This window comes from Bufo bufo, chromosome 6 (assembly GCF_905171765.1).
Source record: "Bufo bufo chromosome 6, aBufBuf1.1, whole genome shotgun sequence".
NCBI classification, from domain to species: Eukaryota; Metazoa; Chordata; class Amphibia; order Anura; family Bufonidae; genus Bufo; species Bufo bufo.
Genome location: NC_053394.1, coordinates 361686058 through 361704230, shown reverse-complemented (window position 1 = coordinate 361704230; position 18173 = coordinate 361686058). Strand labels below are relative to the sequence as shown.

The window sequence follows — 18173 nt, the reverse complement described above, 5'->3', positions numbered from 1 at the left end:
TTTTACAAAGGAAAATGAAGGAAAATTACCTCAGTTAGGAAGGAAGACTAATGAATCTTTTGATGCATGTGTCTTTTTCTTTACAGAGGAAGAGGTTCTAAGTCAGCTGTCTAAAATTAATACAAATAAGTCACAGGGGCCTGATGGGATACACCCAAAGCTATTAAAAGAGCTTAGCGGTGAACTAGCAAAACCATTAACAGATTTATTTGACCAATCACTGGTAACAGGAGTCGTCCCAAAAGATTGGAAATTAGCAAATGTGCCCATTCACAATAAAGGTAGTAGGGAGGAATCGGGCAACTATAGGCCAGTAAGCCTGACATCAATAGTGGGGAAATTAATGGAAACCATACTTAAGGAGAGGATTGTGGAACATCTAAAATCCCATGGATTGAAAGATGAAAAACAGCATGGGTTTACTTCAGGGAGATCATGTCAAACTAATCTTATTGATTTTTTTGATTGGGTGACTGAAATAATAGATGGCGGAGGTGCAGTAGACATTGCTTATCTAGACTTTAGTAAGGCTTTTGATACTGTCCCACATAGAAGGCTTATTAATAAATTGCAGTCTTTGTGCTTGGACTCCCATATTGTTGAATGGATTAGGCAGTGGCTGAGGGACAGACAACAGAGGGTTGTAGTCAATGGAGTATATTCATGCCATGGTCTTGTTACCAGTGGGGTACCTCAGGGATCTGTTCTGGGACCCATATTGTTTAATATCTTTATCAGCAAAATTGCAGAAGGCCTCAATGTCTTTTTGCTGATGACACAAAGATTTGTAACAGGGTTGATGTTCCTGGAGGGATACACCAAATGGAAAAGGATTTAGGAAAACTAGAGGAATGGTCAAAAATCTGGCAACTAAAATTTAATGTTGATAAGTGCAAGATAATGCACCTGGGGCGTAAAAACCCAAGAGCAGAATAGTAAATCAGTGATACAGTCCTAAACTCAGTATCTGAGGAAAGGGATTTAGGGGTCATTATTTCAGAAGACTTAAAGGTAGGCAGACAATGTCATAGAGCAGCAGGAAATGCTAGCAGAATGCTTGGGTGTATAGGGAGAGGCATTACCAGTAGAAAGAGGGAGGTGCTCATGCCGGTCTACAGAGCACTAGTGAGACCTCATTTGGAGAATTGTGCGCAGTACTGGAGACCATATCTCCAGAAGGATATTGATACTTTGGAGAGAGTTCAGAGAAGAGCTACTAAACTAGTACATGGATTGCAGGATAAAACTTACCAGGAAAGATTAAAGGACCTTAACATGTATAGCTTGGAAGAAAGACGAGACAGAGGGGATATGATAGAAACTTTTAAATACATAAAGGTAAAAGAGGAGAGAATATTTAAAAGAAGAAAAACTTCTACAAGAGGACATAGTTTTAAATTAGAGGGGCAAAGGTTTAAAAGTAATATCAGGAAGTATTACTTTACTGAGAGAGTAGTGGATGCATGGAATAGCCTTCCTGCAGAAGTGGTAGCTGCAAATACAGTGAAGGAGTTTAAGCATGCATGGGATAGGCATAAGGCCATCCTTCATATAAGATAGGGCCAGGGGCTATTCATACTATTCAGTATATTGGGCAGACTAGATGGGCCAAATGGTTCTTATCTGCCGACACATTCTATGTTTCTATCCCCAATATCTTCACCATAGGCCATATGGGCTCAGTTTCCTTTTAACAAGGTTGATGCAAACAGCAGTCAGCTTACATTACAATGGTGCACAGCATCTCCTTTGTGAATAGATCCAACTAAACCAAGAGTTCCATCACCACTTCCTCTGTTTTCTAGGTATCGAAAATTAAAAATAGTTTATCCAAAAGGCATGAAACCAGGGTGACTATGCACCTCTGTAATGCAGATGGAATGGAAAAACTGCACTCTGGTTGACGCATTTCAGACCATAAATTGGTCTTTACTCATAACCTGGCGTGCTCTGTTTCATTTTATCTTACAGACTTTGGGATTAAATGATAACGGACTTCTTTTCCCTTTCTTTTGGAGTCATTATATTCATGCATTGAAACCCTACACCATAAACTGCTGGGATCTCATTTTTTATTTCTGTACCAGTTTCTTTCACATTTGCTCAGATCTAGGATCAGCTGGTAGTGTATGGTATCCTCTCTAATACCCATATACTCATCCTCTGCTGTACTTTTTCTCCAAAGGCAAGATTTATATTTCCCAACATAAACATAAATACCTGGTACATCCTAGTATCATAATGCTAACAAAATGATAACACAGTGTGTTGCATATCAATATCTGCAAAACGCAGTGTGAAACCACTCTCATTCTAACTATGACAGTACCGTTATACTGTGAAGTATGACTATTCCCCAAACCTCCAACCTATATAATGCTGAAATGACAGTATTGCCCTAAAAATGGACTCCCTCCTAGCAATCATATTTATTTGACCAATGTGATCAAGGCCAAAGGTCAACAAAAAGTTAACATAAATGAAAAAGAGTTCGAATAGCTCACCTCGCAAGCATGTGTTGATGTAAATTGGGTTGATGAATCAATCCCCCAGGTGATGCCCAAGTTGTCACAGGACTATGCCAAGTGGTTTCTATAAATATAAAAATCCAGCATCGATGATAAAACCTTCATCTTTATTTTATTTATATTAAAATGGCATAAACTGCTTACAGTACGCTTTTCGGGTGAACTGCACCCTTACTCATAGTTTGCTATGCCATTGATGTAAGTAGGGGTGCTGTTCATCTGAAAGTAGTAAGCAGCCTATGCCATTTTAATATGAAGAAATAAAGATGAAGTTTTTATTATCGATGCTGGATTTTCAAATTTATAGAATTAACAAAAAGTTGATCTATTTTATTGGAGTGATCGCAAATATAAATGCTATTTGTATCGGCCTCGACATTGTTGCCTAGCTCACAACTCCCATCAGCGCCATCAGGCGCCTCATTCGGTTTTGAGGATTGTACTGATGGAAATGTTTATCAAATCCTCATGGATGAATACTCAAATTGTGTGTGTCAAAGGGCCTTCATGAGGATAATGCGGGCAAATACAACATGGACATCAGTGGTTACCATGATAATGCTGAAAAGTTGTCACTGGTCGTGAATGAGATTAGAATCCAGACCAACTTTGATATCGGTGTTCTGACCAAATGACATCATATTGCCGGTACGTCAACACTGCTCTTATGGTGAACATAACACTCCACATACCAGCACTGAAATTGTACTACTGGTGATGATTTCACTGAATTCATAGTAGTGATGATGACTTTGGCTGCCAGACTTGACAACACTCCCTTCATAATGCTGCCAGGAAACTCTCTGCACAGTTATTGCTGACTATGACAACATCATACTTGCCAACACACCCGAAAAAAGGTGAGACCTCCCAGACTCCCGGATTTGGCAAATCTCCCAGGTAGTGCATGGAAAGCAGGCCTCCATGTTCTTTACACGGTATATGTACTGTATACGGTCTGGGATTCTACATCATTAAGCACAGACCCAGCGTCCAATGTGGATTGAGGGAGGGGGTAAGGTTTGTATAAAAAGAGAGGCATGGCCTAGCAAAAGGGGTGAATGGATGCCCCAAAAGGTTTGGTTAAAAATCTAATTAGAACCATGGCAAAAAAAATATTGTTGTTTTACTGCGATTTTCCATGCGGTAGTTGGCAGTGCGTTTTTTTTTAGGACATAAAAAAAAAGTGTTTCACCTGTAAAAATAGTTTGGCCAATTACTGTGTTGCAAACTGACAAATTGGGGAAAATCACAAGCTTTTTAGAGGAGGCCTTTTAGATATTATGTTTCAGATACTGTTTTAGTGCAGTTTAACTGAAAGTCAGCTGCAATGTCCAAATAATCCTAACAGTATGCACTAAGCTTCTAAGCTCCCTCTAGTGGTAGCCAAACGTAGCCATGATTTGAGGATTTGGGGCTTTGTATCAGAAAAACCTGTATCTGTAACATTTTTGAAGTGGCATCTGAATGTAATATACAATTGTTCTTTAGTAACTTATAGAGAAGGACTACTTTCACAACTATTTTTTTTGTATTGTGTGGCAATGTAAATAGTGATGTGTACGGTGAAGCCCTGGAAAGGGTGTATATCTCACCTAGGTGAGATAAGTAATGTCCAGGAAGATGGCGCTGGCTTCAGCAAACCTAGTTGCTGAAGGTATTTTCTTTATTTGTTCAGGGCTGGATTTTATTGGATTGGGATGGGGCGTTTGGCAGTGGGACCTCCCAATCCACCCCCCATTCCAGGGCATGTTTTCCTTTCACCTGAGGTGATCGCAGGTGAGGCCTGCTGTAATCAGGCCGACATAAAGCACCTCCCAGTGTGTCAGTCTGGGGAAGGAGAGTGTTTGTGAAGTAGAATCCTGTGGAGGCTCTGGGTGGTCTCAGTCACGAGGGCTGAGGGGCTACAAGGCTATGTGACACCTGGTACCTTCCCTGGGTGGACTATTTGGCTGAGTAAAGCCGGACCGAGTTGCAGTTGTGAACTGTGCCCTATAAGTGAGGTAGGAACTTATTTCTATATGTTAGATATAGAACCCAGCCGGGCAGGCATTTATTTTGATTGTGTATGTGGGAACCGCAACTGATCCAGTACCTGATAACTGGACCCTCCTGTATGAGAAGAGTGCCAAAATAAATGCACAGTTTGGACATGAAAATCCATTGTCTGGCGAGATATCTGTGAGTGTGACCCCCTGTGATCCCTTACAATTGTTTTAATACTTCTATCATAAAAAATGATCCAACTCTGAAAATAATATTATTTAAAAAAATCTCCTATCGTTTCGTGACTACAGCTGCAGATGTACTTCCTTCCAGCTGTCCCCTATTTCTTACTTATTCACCTTTGGTAGGCTAACGTCCCCTAAGAAGTAGGGGACAAATTATTTAACATGACTAGAGGAACAAACTTGATGGTCCTTTTTTGCAGTCTGTTAACTATAGTAGATATAAAAGGAGATTTTTAATTAAGACATTTTAGATACGTTGGAAAAAAATAATTTGGTCTTGAAGGTGGAATGTCCCTGTAAAGGGACATTCTCCTCAAAGACATTTTTGGCACATTCATTGGATACGTCATAAGTGTCTGACAAATTCCACTTCTTAGACCCACACCCATAAACAAATTGGTGGTTCTTCTATACTTGTCTCTCCTGGTGAGGCGGCCATTGGCTACCTCTTCATTTAGTTCTTCGCATCTGCCTTTAAGAGGCCCATATATGTTACTATTAAAGCCTTGGGAACATTACTTGATCTTAATGGATTTTTATACTTCTATACATAAGGTCAATACAAATGTACAAAATCTGGACAATTTTCTGGGATGAAAAATTGTACTTTGAAAATTCTCTTCTGTAAGTTATAATATACTGTATTGCTAACAAAGATGAATTCGTATATAATTTTCTTTTGCATTCTTGCTCTATGAAATAATATATATATAATGCACAGCATATTATATTTATCTCTAGAGTTAGTTTTGTGCGCCGGCGGGTAGGCAGACTTCTTTTGAAGGTGGACGATCTCTTTAAGTTTAGTTTCAGTTACTGTGCCAAACCTCTTCCAATTCAACCTCAACTCTAGTTTATTACATGGAAATATGCTGACCTGACCTGCTTTGGCCCAGAGATTATTCGATGCAGTTGAATAAGGTACTGTTACGGTACTGTTTCTTGGGGTGTGTGGATATTCATTCATCCATCCCAGGAGATTCATTAGATGGTCTTAGATGTTGAGCTCCCTGGCTGTTTCCTCACTGGGACTCAATGTAACATATTGATAACGTCATTATCAGCAAGGGTAAGGAGGGTTTGTGAGAACACTACAGTTTTCTGACAGTCTTTCTTTTCCAAAATATCGACCGGCCATAAACTGACCAGTAATTTGTGACCACATTGAAAGTTGACCTGTTGCTAGACTTCTAGGTTAAAAAGAAGGTTCGACTTTTAAATAGTCCTAATTAAAACTCTACCGTTTTGATTCCACAGCTGCTGTGCAGACCTATGTTACTCCATAGTAACAGACTACAAATAAACCCTATGTAGTCTGATTCTGGAGACCTATTGCTATCCATATGTCCTTAACTTCTTGCATACTTACCAAATTTATGTGAAAATTACTGGACAGATGGAAGGGACTGCAGGATGAGCTTACACACTGTTTGTTAGCAGTCTGTTACCATAGAGACACATGGGCTTCCATAGAAGCTGTGTACACAGAACAATATATTTTTAATCAAGACTATATGCAAATTGTGTTCATTTTTTATTTTAGATGCGTTGGAACAATAAAAAAATTGGTTACAAAGGTGAATCTTCCCTTTAAGCTGTAGTCTGGAAATTGAGAGGAATACCATAATTATTCCTCACAATAGGCAAAGGTCAAAGTTTATTTTACCGTAGGGAACACTGATTAACAGCATGTCATTCTTTTAGATCTAATGCTGGATGATACAATGTTGGAGCACTCAGCCAGTCCAACACAAGGTACTGGCAGATCTGGTGTGTTGTCCCAGCACAGTGACTTGTCATGTACCGTAACTAATTGCTGTCTGATGTCAGACGTCCACTAAGTTGTGTGTGAAGTCTTGTTTGTTTCTCTCATGGCTCGCACATTTCATCTGGATGTTAAAAACTCACACGAATAAGGGTCATTGCACAATAGACACAACATACTTTTGTGTTCCGGATGGAAAAAAAAGAGTGAAAAAAATAGAGCGTGTGGGGTGACTGATAGTGGCAATCTCTTTAATCATCTTATTGACACCACAAAACTTTGGCTCACAAGGGTATTGATTTGCCTTGGGGAGATCCAGCCAGTAGGTAGTCTAGAGCAATGCTTCTTGGGAAAAATGTATGCAAAATAGCTCTCACAGGCTAGACATCTCTAGGTGGCACTAGAGAGACAGTTTTCTTCCTTCTGAAGGAGAGCAGTTATTCATATAGTATTTTATGGTGCTATTACCGTGGGATCGGTTGCTGTGGTCAGTACATATCATGTTATAGGTGTTCCTTTCCAGAACGAGCTGGCACCAAAGGCAAGAGGGAAATGACGTGCTTTGCAAAGTCTACTAATGCAAGATAAGGCATGAGTGAAGAGAAGCGGTGGCATGTTGACATCTATTTTGTTGAGTGCCCCCATCATAGATTATGTGACATTTGGTGAAAAAATAGTGCATACAATTTTTTTTGTGGCAGAATTACAGATCCCATTATGCTCCTTTCACACAAGTGAGTTCCACACATTGGACTTGCAGCATGTGTCAGCGAGAGTACCCGTCCTGACCTCCCAGCATTGACGGGGTTGCATAGAATTATATTAATTTATGATGCTATGTAGCCCTTACAGTGCATTATGTCCATGTTATACAATACATTCCAGACCTCTAAGGGTTGCATAGCATCATAAATTAATATTAATGCCATGCGACCCTGTCAATGCTGGGAGGTCAGAACGGGTACTCTCGCTGACACACACTGCAAGTCCAATGTGTGGAACTCGCTCGTGTGAAAGGAGCCTAAGTCAGTGAGTCCGTCGGGTTGCATTCAGTATTCATCATGTAGTGGTCTGGGCACTGCGCTGTGGTTTCTGTTATAAATGGAAACCACGATGCAGATGTGAACAGAGCCTAAGCTGGACTTCATGTAACTAAATGGCCTTGGGTTGGGTGCTACTCTATGTAAACACAAGTGTAAATTAGCTTTTGGCCGAGTTGTTACAGGAAATATAATTTTCTTTACATGTAACTAAGGCCCTGTTCATGTTTCAGTCAAGTTTTCAGTTTTTCTATTCCGTCACAGGAGTAGAAAAACGAAAACCAGATCTGTTATATGATGGACACTAACAGCACCCAATGAACCTCTTCGACTTATAATGGGGTCCTTCAGGTTCCGTCACAGTATCTATAGTTTTGACAGAAAGTATAGCGCTGCACGATACGTTGTTCTTCCTGTCAAATATAACAGAATCTCCAAAGGAAGTGCCTTAAAGTGCCCCTGTACTTAAAAAAAAGAAAAAAAAAAACTTTTTAATATGTCACAATGACATATCAAAGGTTTTAATTGTTGGTGGTCCACGTGCTGAGACCCCTTCTGATCACTAAAACAAGGAGAAAGAAGCTGACACAGACTGGAGACGAGCTCATAGACTGTCTATTGAGCTCGACTTCAGCGGTTAAGTCCTTCTGTCTCCTTATTTTAGCAATCAGTGGGGGTCTCAGCACTCGGACCTCCATCGATCAAAATCTTTGATACGTCACTATGACTTATCGAAAGTTTTTAAACACAGGGGCATTTTAAAGGTATTCTCCAAGATTTCTTAATGGGCAAGAGTAGGGGGCTTTATAAAATAAAAAACCTCTTACTCATCTTTTATATGTCCCACTGCTCTGATACAGCTGATCCGGTCCCCACCATTCCAGTCCTTGCTGGGTCTTCAGTGGTCACATTGCTGTTCATGTTTAGAAGCAGGAAGCTTAGTCAGATGTAGACGTATAGAAAGTATAGGAAATATGCCAGGGTATGTCTTGTACAATTTATAAGAGTTAGAGAAGTAAGGGCCCCATAGCAAGGATCAAACCAGGCCCCCCACACAGGACAGAAGGGTTTCTGCCTAAATCCCTTTCAGTGACCCTTGGGCCATTTTTCCACTGCCTCATTTGCTAAAAGTAGTTACTTTTAGAGGGTAGAGTCCTGACCAAGTTTTCACCCCCAGTAGAGGAGGAGATGATCCCAACTAAGACTGGGCCCCCTCTTTCCCTGGGCCCCATAGCAGTCACATGGTCTGCCACTATTGGTAATTACGCCCCTGGTTATGGAATAATAACTCTTAAGTCCTTAAAACAATGGTATTTTTATAATTTTATGCTAAACATTCTTGGCAAAAATATCCTAAAAGTGAATTTGCCAAATAGTGCTGTACCTTCCATAGCAGACCAAGCAACTGCTTTGGGGTCCATGAAGGGATGGGTCTTCTTGATAATAAGTTTTCTCCGTCTTTCTTCTTTTTTTTCCCCCTGAAACCCCCTCTAGGGGGAGCTCAATGCTTATAGATTTGTACAGTTCCCACTGAGTTTAAAAACGTCCCATCAGCTCCCCTGACATATCTATATTAATAAATACTTGTTTAAATATAATTACAATTATGGAAGATCTTTTCTTAGAACTCTTAGAACTTCTGTTGCTCCTACTGGAAATGTATTATTACATTTGTGTTGTGCCATACCTCTGTTATTCCTCCTGGAAATGTATGATTAAATTGGCAACACAGTCTAACACTGTCCAATCAGTGCTGGCAGTATCAGACTGTAGGGACATACCCTTCTGACGAGGAGGAATGTTACCAACCACTTGTCAGCTTATTTATTAAAGGGAATCATACTTACCTCATATCCGCCACTGGGTTTTGGCTCCTTTACTCTCCCTCTGCCGCTGATTTGACATGGGTCAAGTGGCCACTGCAACCAATGACTGTCCGCAGCCGTGGCAGGTTCCACAATGACATGATGCATGGGGGACATGTTTTGGCTGTGGCCAGTCATTGGATTTTGACAGAGGCAGACAGGACAGATGAGGGGAGGGGGGGTGAAGGAGCCAGAAACCATCGGTGGGGATCAGGTAAGTATGATTCCCTTCACGAGTTCAGCTTGGGCCCCCCTTCCCTCAGTGTTTTGTGGCCAGGGGCAGGGAAGTACATAGCCATCGTGATGTTTGAGGCAAAAATTGTAAATGGCACCCCCCCTCCCTATGCCAAATTCTTGACCTAACCCCTTCCTTTCAGCCAGAGGTGTAGCTTGACCAGTATGCACTTTCTATAATACCGGTGTCTTCTTATGCGGCACAAGGGTCTTTGGGCCCCCTCAGGCTTCTAGGCCCGGTAGCGACTGCTACCTCTGTACCCCCTATATCTACGCCCCTGACTGCAGCAGAAGTGACAAGTCATCTTTAGTAGCAGCTGTATAAACCCATCAGCACTCAGCTCCCTCTAGTGGTGACAGCAGGCAGCCAGATTTTAGCCATTACTTCTTGCACTGTGTAAATTGGCTATATAGTGTTAGAAAATGATGATTAGCATTAACTATAGATTTTCCAGAGCTCTCAGTAGAAGGCTGGGTCCTATCGTTTTTGTCTACAGCCTGCTAGCATATACTGTATATGGGTATTTTTTTCAGATCTGTTAGGCAAAACAAGTCAATGTATTGTCTTCCTTTTACATAATATTTACTAAGATTCTCCATTTAGTCTTAAGTTAGGCTCAGTAGACTACTTTCACACCTCCATCGGGATGTTCTGGCAGACAATGCCAGGAATTGTCCGCACACAAACTGCAGCGTGCATTGGTTTGTGTCCGGCCGATCCTTCGCATTGTCTGCCAAAAGGCGTCAAGATCTCCGCCTGACCTCATTATACTTATACTTAATGGGGCCGGCGGCCATTCCGTCAGCATCTGGCAGTGCTGGATCTGATGAATTTTGGCAGGCTGTTCTCTGCCTGAACAACCTGCCGGAATTCACACCACAGGTGTAAAACTAGCCTTAGGCAAAAGGAACAACATTTGACTACATAATAATACGGCAAAAAGAACAACATTTGGTATTTTTGTCATGTTCCTTTAGGGCTCATTCAGACGGCCGTATGCTGTCCGCAAAAATACTGAATGCTATCCGTTTTTTGCGGATCCGCAAAAAATCGGATCTGCAAAAAAACGGATAGCATTCAGTATTTTTGCGGACCCATAGACTTCAATGGGGCCATGTCCTGATTTTCACGGACAAGTATAGGACATGTTTCATTTTTTTTGCGGATCCGCAAAAAAAACGGATAGCATTCAGTATTTTTGCGGACAGCATACGGCCGTCTGAATGAGCCCTTAATATGTTGTTAGTATTTAGCGACTGTATCATTTCAGTTTATTTTAATATAGCGTAGGGACATTCCTTTATTAGGAAAAGATGTTACTTTTTAATAGAAAACAGGGTGTAAAGAGTCTGTTTGGCAACCCTGTAACTGGACTAAGGAGAATCCAATTTCATTGTCTACAGGCGCTGAAGACAAACACCTGGCTTCTCAGCCTGCCTCTTATCTCACTCCCCCAGCCGCTGCCTCCCTATATGTGGCAAAACTCTCTCTGCCTGTTTCCCTTCCTATATGACTTGCTGCCAGTGCTGATCGCCAGCAGTTCTGCTCCTTTCGCTCTATTGTCTTCACTTCTCTCTTAGTTTCTGTGTGCAGGGAAGATGGCGCAGATCGGGACTTCCAGTGATTAGCATTGGCAGTAAGTATACAGGAACATAGTACACTTACTGTCAGCACAGAACCCTGCAGCTCCGTTCCTCTCCCTACTCTCACAGCGCTAGGAAACACACAGAGAAGATAGGGAGATTCACCCGAAAGGGGACCAAACACCCTCAATAGCTATCAGCCATATTTTCAGCTGAGAGCTAGCCCTCCCCTTCATACATATACATGGTAAGCTCGGCCTAGTGTGCATGTGTTTTTTCTCCTATTTGTCAGGGAGAGTTGCTCCCATAAACATTTGATGATCAGTGACATTGATCTAATCCAGGGATGCTCAACCTGCGGCCCTCCAGCTGTTGTAAAACTACAACTCCCACCATGCCCGGCTGTAGACTAATAGCTATAGGCTGTCTGGGCATGGTGGAAGTTGTAGTTTTGCAACAGCTGGAGGGCTGCAGGTTGGGCATCCCTGATCTAACCTGTGTGGGCACATTAAGACATTTAGTTGTCTACTTTCCATTACTGCTTCTCTTTGAAACTGAGATAAACTGTGGAAGCAAATTGATTTATGCTTAGTAAATTCAGTAGTTGACGTGCACAGTTATATCCATATATATTACCTATAGAAATTACTTGGCTCATACCATACTTCCATGTGCCTCTAATAATACCCACAGAGGTTGTGTCACAGATTCATACTCTTACACCATGCTAGTGCTTCTAGAGGAGAATATGCAGCCTGATAGAGGCTCCTTGCTGTCTGGAATGCCTACGAGTCCCTATTACAGACCCCGAGAGCACTCCATTCACTGGAATACGGGTCCATGCACACATTACTGTGTGCATGATTCCTACCTCTGAATTTTATAGGTATTAGTAACAATGTGTACTCGTCTACACAAAAACAGTTTGAAAAAATAAAAGAATGGTATAGGCAACCAGAGGTAATACGAGTTAGCAGCGAGGATTATATGATGCCTAGGCAGGATGATTACAGAGCATCGCTGTGTGGAGCGGAGGCTCGTGAATAGGACTTATGTATTTTTGTTAATCCAGCAGCGAACAGAAAGTCTGAGGAAAGGGAACGAGGGCTGTCAATCTGGGAACTCATAGCGAGCTGCTAATGAACAGAATATAGCCTAGTCAGAATCCAATATGTATGCAAATGTGCGTGTTTAAATGGAACAGGAGAACATAAGATCATGGAAAAGCCAGCATGAATGCAATCTACAAGTAGACGAGCTCCATCTAGAACATCTAGGTGCTCCTATGATAATGAATACAATTCCTTAACCAACACAACCCATTACGTGGTAAAGTCGCGCTCAGTCTCAGTATTTATGTCTCACTAGGCACAATGTATTCTCTGCTTTTCATTCTGTTCTCTGCATTTTCATCTCTTCTTCTACAAGTTCTTCCATAGGATGTTCGTAAGTTTCGTGTTTGGGACGAGTCCTTTTGTTGGAGTTTTTTTTTTTTTTTCCGTACTCATGTTTTGCCATCTGTAAAGTGACAATTGAAACATGTCGTGTGAACTGAATTGTTCTTCTGAGTCATTGTCTCTGTGTGCAAGTAGAGGGCGGCTACACTAGTTACATGGGGCAGATTGTTTAACCCTAAAAATGGCTTCCATTTAAAAAAATAAAAAATACGGGAAAAGTTTGTTACATTTAATTGTGGATGACGTTTTTTCCATTTGGTTTCTATCATGTTTACGCATTAGGCATTAGATTTAGAGCATGGCAACCGCAAGTGCATGGGGTGCATGCAAGACCGGCGAGAAGGCAACTATGGCTAGAGGTAGCAGAAATGACTCTTGTGGTTATCAATTGCTTTGCGTAGGAGTCCTAATTGAATGCAGTGTTTGTTTGCCTTGTTCGTAGAAGCCCAGTGCAAGCCTTACTATTCGGAGTACTCCCACGTGCGTCTATTCATACATCATATGTGCACGAGTCACTACCTGGACCTTTTTATTACTGGAGTTATTGGGCTTAATGTTGTCACTATGGCCATGGAGCACTACCAGCAACCAAAGGTAAGAAGAAAAAACACCTTGCTTGTGTTGGATAACATACTGTATTCCAAATGATGGTCTTACATGTGTCGGTTCAAGGAGTTGTGTAATGATGTGTCTTCTAAATGTAGTACCCATCCCCATTGTGCTGATAAGACCACATTCCTGAGTGATCTCAGAGACATGCGTGATGCACACTGGAGGTGGGGCTGATGAGAATAACTGTGGTCTGCACTAACAATTAATTGTGATGCCACCAGGCACTATATTCTATGTAGGATGTAAGTATTGATTTGCCCTATCTCTTGTACACCCTGTGGTGTCGGTCATGTGTTATAATGTGGTAGACAGTCATGTGTTATAGCATGGCTGACCGGATTCCTACCCCATTTTTAGGCTAGTGATGTTTATTTACTTTTTCTTTTTCAGTATGTGATGTGATTTGTTTGTTTCATCGTATATTTAATCATACTTAGTAAATATATTTATTTACTCAGCCTGCATAAGCTAAGGTTACATTTTTACACTAGCGTTTTGGCTTTCCGTTTGTGAGATCCGTTTAGGGCTCTCAGAAGCGGTCCAGAACGGATCAGTTTTGCCCTAATGCATTCTGAATGGAAAAGGATCCGCTCAGAATGCCTCCGTTTGCCTCCGTTCAGTCACCATTCCGCTCTGAAGGTGGACACCAAAACGCTGCTTGCAGCAGTTTGCTGTCCATCTGACGAAGCGGAGCCAAACGGATCCGTCCTGGCACACAATCTAAGTCAATGGGGACGGATCCGTTTTCTCTGACACAATTTGGCACAATAGAAAACTGATCCGTCCCCTATTGACTTTCAATGGTGTTCAAGACAGATCTGTCATGGCTATATAAGACATAATACAAGCCGATCCGTTCATGACGAATGCATCCGGTTGTATTATTGTAACGGAAGCGTTTTTGCAGATCCATGACGGATCTGCAAAAAATGCTAGTGTGAAAGTAGCCTTATTCATTCTCAAATCTTTTGAATTCATGTTACGTTACAACACCCAATGACTAAAGTCACATCAGCCTTTTATACCTTTCCTCCTTTTATGATCCACTCCTAATGTTGGCTTCCAAAACTGAATCAGGAAACCTGACCATGTAGTCGCAGTCTTAGGCTGGGTTCACACGGGCGAGATTTCCGCGCGGGTGCAATGCATGAGGTGAACGCATTGCACCCGCACTGAATCCGGACCCATTCATTTCTATGGGGCTGTTCACTTGTGCGTTGCGTGAAAGCAAGCAAGTGCGTATGCGGTGCGATTTTCACGCATGGTTTCTAAGATGAAAGTCTTCACTGTATTATTTTCCCTTATAACCTGGTTATAAGGGAAAATAATAGCATTCTTTAATTCAGAATGCTTAGTAGAAGGTCAATTGAGGGTTAAAAAATATTTAAAAAAATAACTCACCTCCTCCAATTGATCGCGTAGCTGCCGGTCTCCTGTTATTTCTTCAGGACCTGTCAAAGGACCTGTGGTGACATCACTGTGCTCATCACATGATACATCACATAAAAAGCTTGCACAACCCCTTTATTTGATCGGCCTCAAATTTTCTTACTGGAGATTCTTTTACATAAGTTTTTTTAAGGGGTTAGGGTACGACCACGGGTTCAGGTTTCTGCATGCGGTTTTGGAAGCAAAAACCTAGAGTGTATGAAAAAAAAAAGAGAAGTCATATCTGTCCTTTAGACTTTTTCTCCTTTTATGATCCACTCCTAAAAATTGGCTTCCAAAACTGAATCAGGAAACCTGACCGTGTGGTCGTACTCTTAGATAGAAAACCCATTTTGTACATTAAGCCAGGCTGTTTTCTTTCAAAGATGATTTTTTGCAAGAGTGGACAACAAGGGGTACAGTGGAGACTAACAAAAGATGACTCTCCATCTCCAAAGAGCAAGAATCTATTAAACAGAGTCCATCACCAGTGACCTCCCTATAAAACTGTTTACTAAAACACATAGCTGTGGTTCACCCGATTAAAACGCAGTTTTTCTTTTGTTGATCCAAGGCTTCGTTCCTGAATTATGATACTTTTTCCTAATACGCAAATTATATGTTTGGTGCAACAAGGGTGTCACCGTTGCTCTCATTGCACCAAAGCTCTGATCTTTTTTTGTGTCCAGCCCCTCCCTCGCTGCTTTGATTGACAGGGCCAGGCAGTGGCATAGCAGTCAGGGTGGGGCTGACCACAGAAAGGAGCAGAGCTTGGGCGCAACAAGAGCAATGGTGATGCCCCCATGGCACCAAGGGCCCAATTTGCGTATTAGGAAAAAGTATCATATCTTGTGAACGGGGCTTCGGATCAACATAAGAAAAACTGTGTTTTAATCAGGTGAACCACAGCTATGAGTCTATGCAAACAGCTGGATAAGGACAGATTCCCTTTAATAGAAAGCCATAATGTAGTAAAACATTGTATTCACAAACATTCATGTAAAAGACTTGGTTAATGACAAGCTCATGTTGACTGTTTCCTTCCAGGTATTGGATGAGGCTCTGAAGATCTGCAACTACATTTTCACCCTAATTTTTGTCCTAGAATCGGGATGCAAAATGATTGCGTTTGGATTCCGACGTTTTTTTAAGGACAGGTACAAATATGTTATTTTAAATTAGTCATTATTTGACCAAATTCGTTTGGGTGGGTGTTTGGGTGCTTGGCCGTCTTGTTGTTTTTGTTCAGTCACTGCTTAATTAGGATGGCAACTGCGAAATACTAGTCAGGCCACTTTTGCGCTTCAGTATTTGGTCAGTATTCTGCATCAGTATTTGTAAGCCAAAACCAGGAGTGAAGCCTACAGAGAAAATGCATAATGGAAAGGTTTGTGCCTCTTCTGTGTTCTGGACCCGTTCCTGGTTTTGACTCACAATTACTGATGAAAAATACCGGCCGTGTGAAAGTGGCCTAAATGTAGTCAAAGCTCAACGTTTACCATACTGACCTAAGGAGCTGCACCGCAAGGTTCTCTTGACATGCTTCTAACATAACCTGGCACCTTCTAAGTCTGTAAGAAATTGTCACAATCTGTCAGTCATCTACACCCCCACCCTGCTGGACCTATGAAAGAAAACATGCTAACCTGCTCCCCGCTGCTTGGTTCTAGCTCCGTCGGTCGTCAGTTGTCTTCACTGCACTTCGGTCCCTATAAGTAAACTTCCTGCATGGACAGGGGTCACGTGCCCTGCTACAGCCGACTGACCTCAGCAGTGAAGTGCCGCTTGAGGTCATGTCACTGCTGAGGACTGTCATTGCAGGGACCAAGTGGTGGGGAGCGGGTAAGTATGCTTCCCTTCACAGGTCTGACAGGGAGGGTGGAATTTAAAAAACATTTCAATCCTGGACAACCCCTTTAAGTAAATACTTGTTTTCTCCTGAAATAACAATTCAGGAGTATCCTCAGTTAGTATTTTGTACAGGTACTGGCCAGTGACCATTCTAATACCTTCTATGATCAGGTTTCAGTCTGTATTAAAGGTGTTTTCCAGTTTGCATCCTACCTTCTGGGCTGTAGTCACATGACCATGTCCATTCATCTCTTCTTTATTTCGTGTGATGTTATGTCCATGGTCGGGGCAGTGATAGGGGAGTGTCTATGTAACTAGCGGGGTGGGAGGAGCTATAAACCAGCTGGCGTTGTTAGGGGCGGTGCTGGAGCTGTGGCAGAGAAAGGAGAGGTGCATGATGGGGTTGGTTGGATACAGGAACAGAAAGGGCTACATACAGAATGGAAACAAACCAGAGGGATTGGACTGCATGGTGAAATTGGGTCAGGAGAAATGAAAAAGGAAAAGCATGAGGAAGATGTACATGACGTACGGAAATACATGAGCAAAGCTGTTAAAAACCATAGTAATCCTGGAAAACCCCTTTAATCTAATTTGCAATATTACAAATGTAATTTGTTATACTGCTCCGTAAGCAGTGTCATAAGGGGGCCTAAAAGTGTTCACTAAGATACCCTGCCGATCAGCTAGTGATCAGTATAATCTGCCATATTGCAGCAAATTCTCTACCGACTATCAGCTCATTTCTGTTTGTTTCCCATTGCACAACATTAGAAAATATCTCTTGGGTGGAAAAAAAAAATGAGCTCATTCAAGAATCATCAAACCCAAAGTCAGTGCATGCAAATCAGGTACTAATGGCATCCTCTGTGTATAAAAGTTTAAGATGCTCGGGAGAGAATATTTGGTGGAAAAACCTATTTTCTCCTTCAGCTCCGTGATACTACGATTTTCAGCAACTCTTCAGCATGAGTTGGTTGGGTCTTATGTCATGTGTTATGTTAAAGGGGTTGTCTCACTTCAGTAAGTGGCATTTATCATGTAGAGGAAGTTAATACGAGGCACTTACTAATGTATTGTTATTATCCATATTGCTTCCTTTGCTGGCTGGATTCATTTTTCTATCACATTTTACACTGCTCGTTTCCATGGTTACTGAACACCCTGCAATCCATCAGTGGTGGTCGTGCTTGCACACTATAGGAAAAAGCGCTAGCCTATGTGCGTTTCCACAGTCCCGGCCACCAGAGAGGCTGACACTTTTTCCTATAGTGTGCAAGCACGACCACCACTCATGGATTGCAGGGTGGTCTGTAACCATGGAAACGAGCAGTGTATAATGTGATGGAAAATTGAATCCAGCCAGCAAAGGAGGCAACATGGACATAATCACATTACATTAGTAAGTGCCTCGTATTAACTTCCTCTACATGATAAATGCAACTTACTGAAGTGAGACAACCCCTTTAACATGAGGTGGTTGGGTTTTAGACACAGGCCCTGATTTATCATAGACCGGCGTCGTACGGCTCATCATAAATTAGTTGCAGCACGGGAAAGCAGAGAAAAGCCACTTGC

General features: G+C 41.8%; 1 protein-coding gene across 2 annotated transcripts in view; it reads left to right on the top strand.

Moving 5' to 3' along the window:
• CACNA1G (calcium voltage-gated channel subunit alpha1 G) overlaps nucleotides 1–18173 on the top strand; it is a 206709-nt gene that overhangs the window by 134900 nt on the left and 53636 nt on the right. For both annotated transcript variants that reach the window (XM_040435736.1, XM_040435735.1), the window contains exons 25-26: nucleotides 13147–13298; nucleotides 15792–15901. In XM_040435736.1, coding sequence (XP_040291670.1) covers nucleotides 13147–13298; nucleotides 15792–15901 — 262 coding nt within the window. The remainder of the gene's footprint in view (nucleotides 1–13146; nucleotides 13299–15791; nucleotides 15902–18173) is intronic.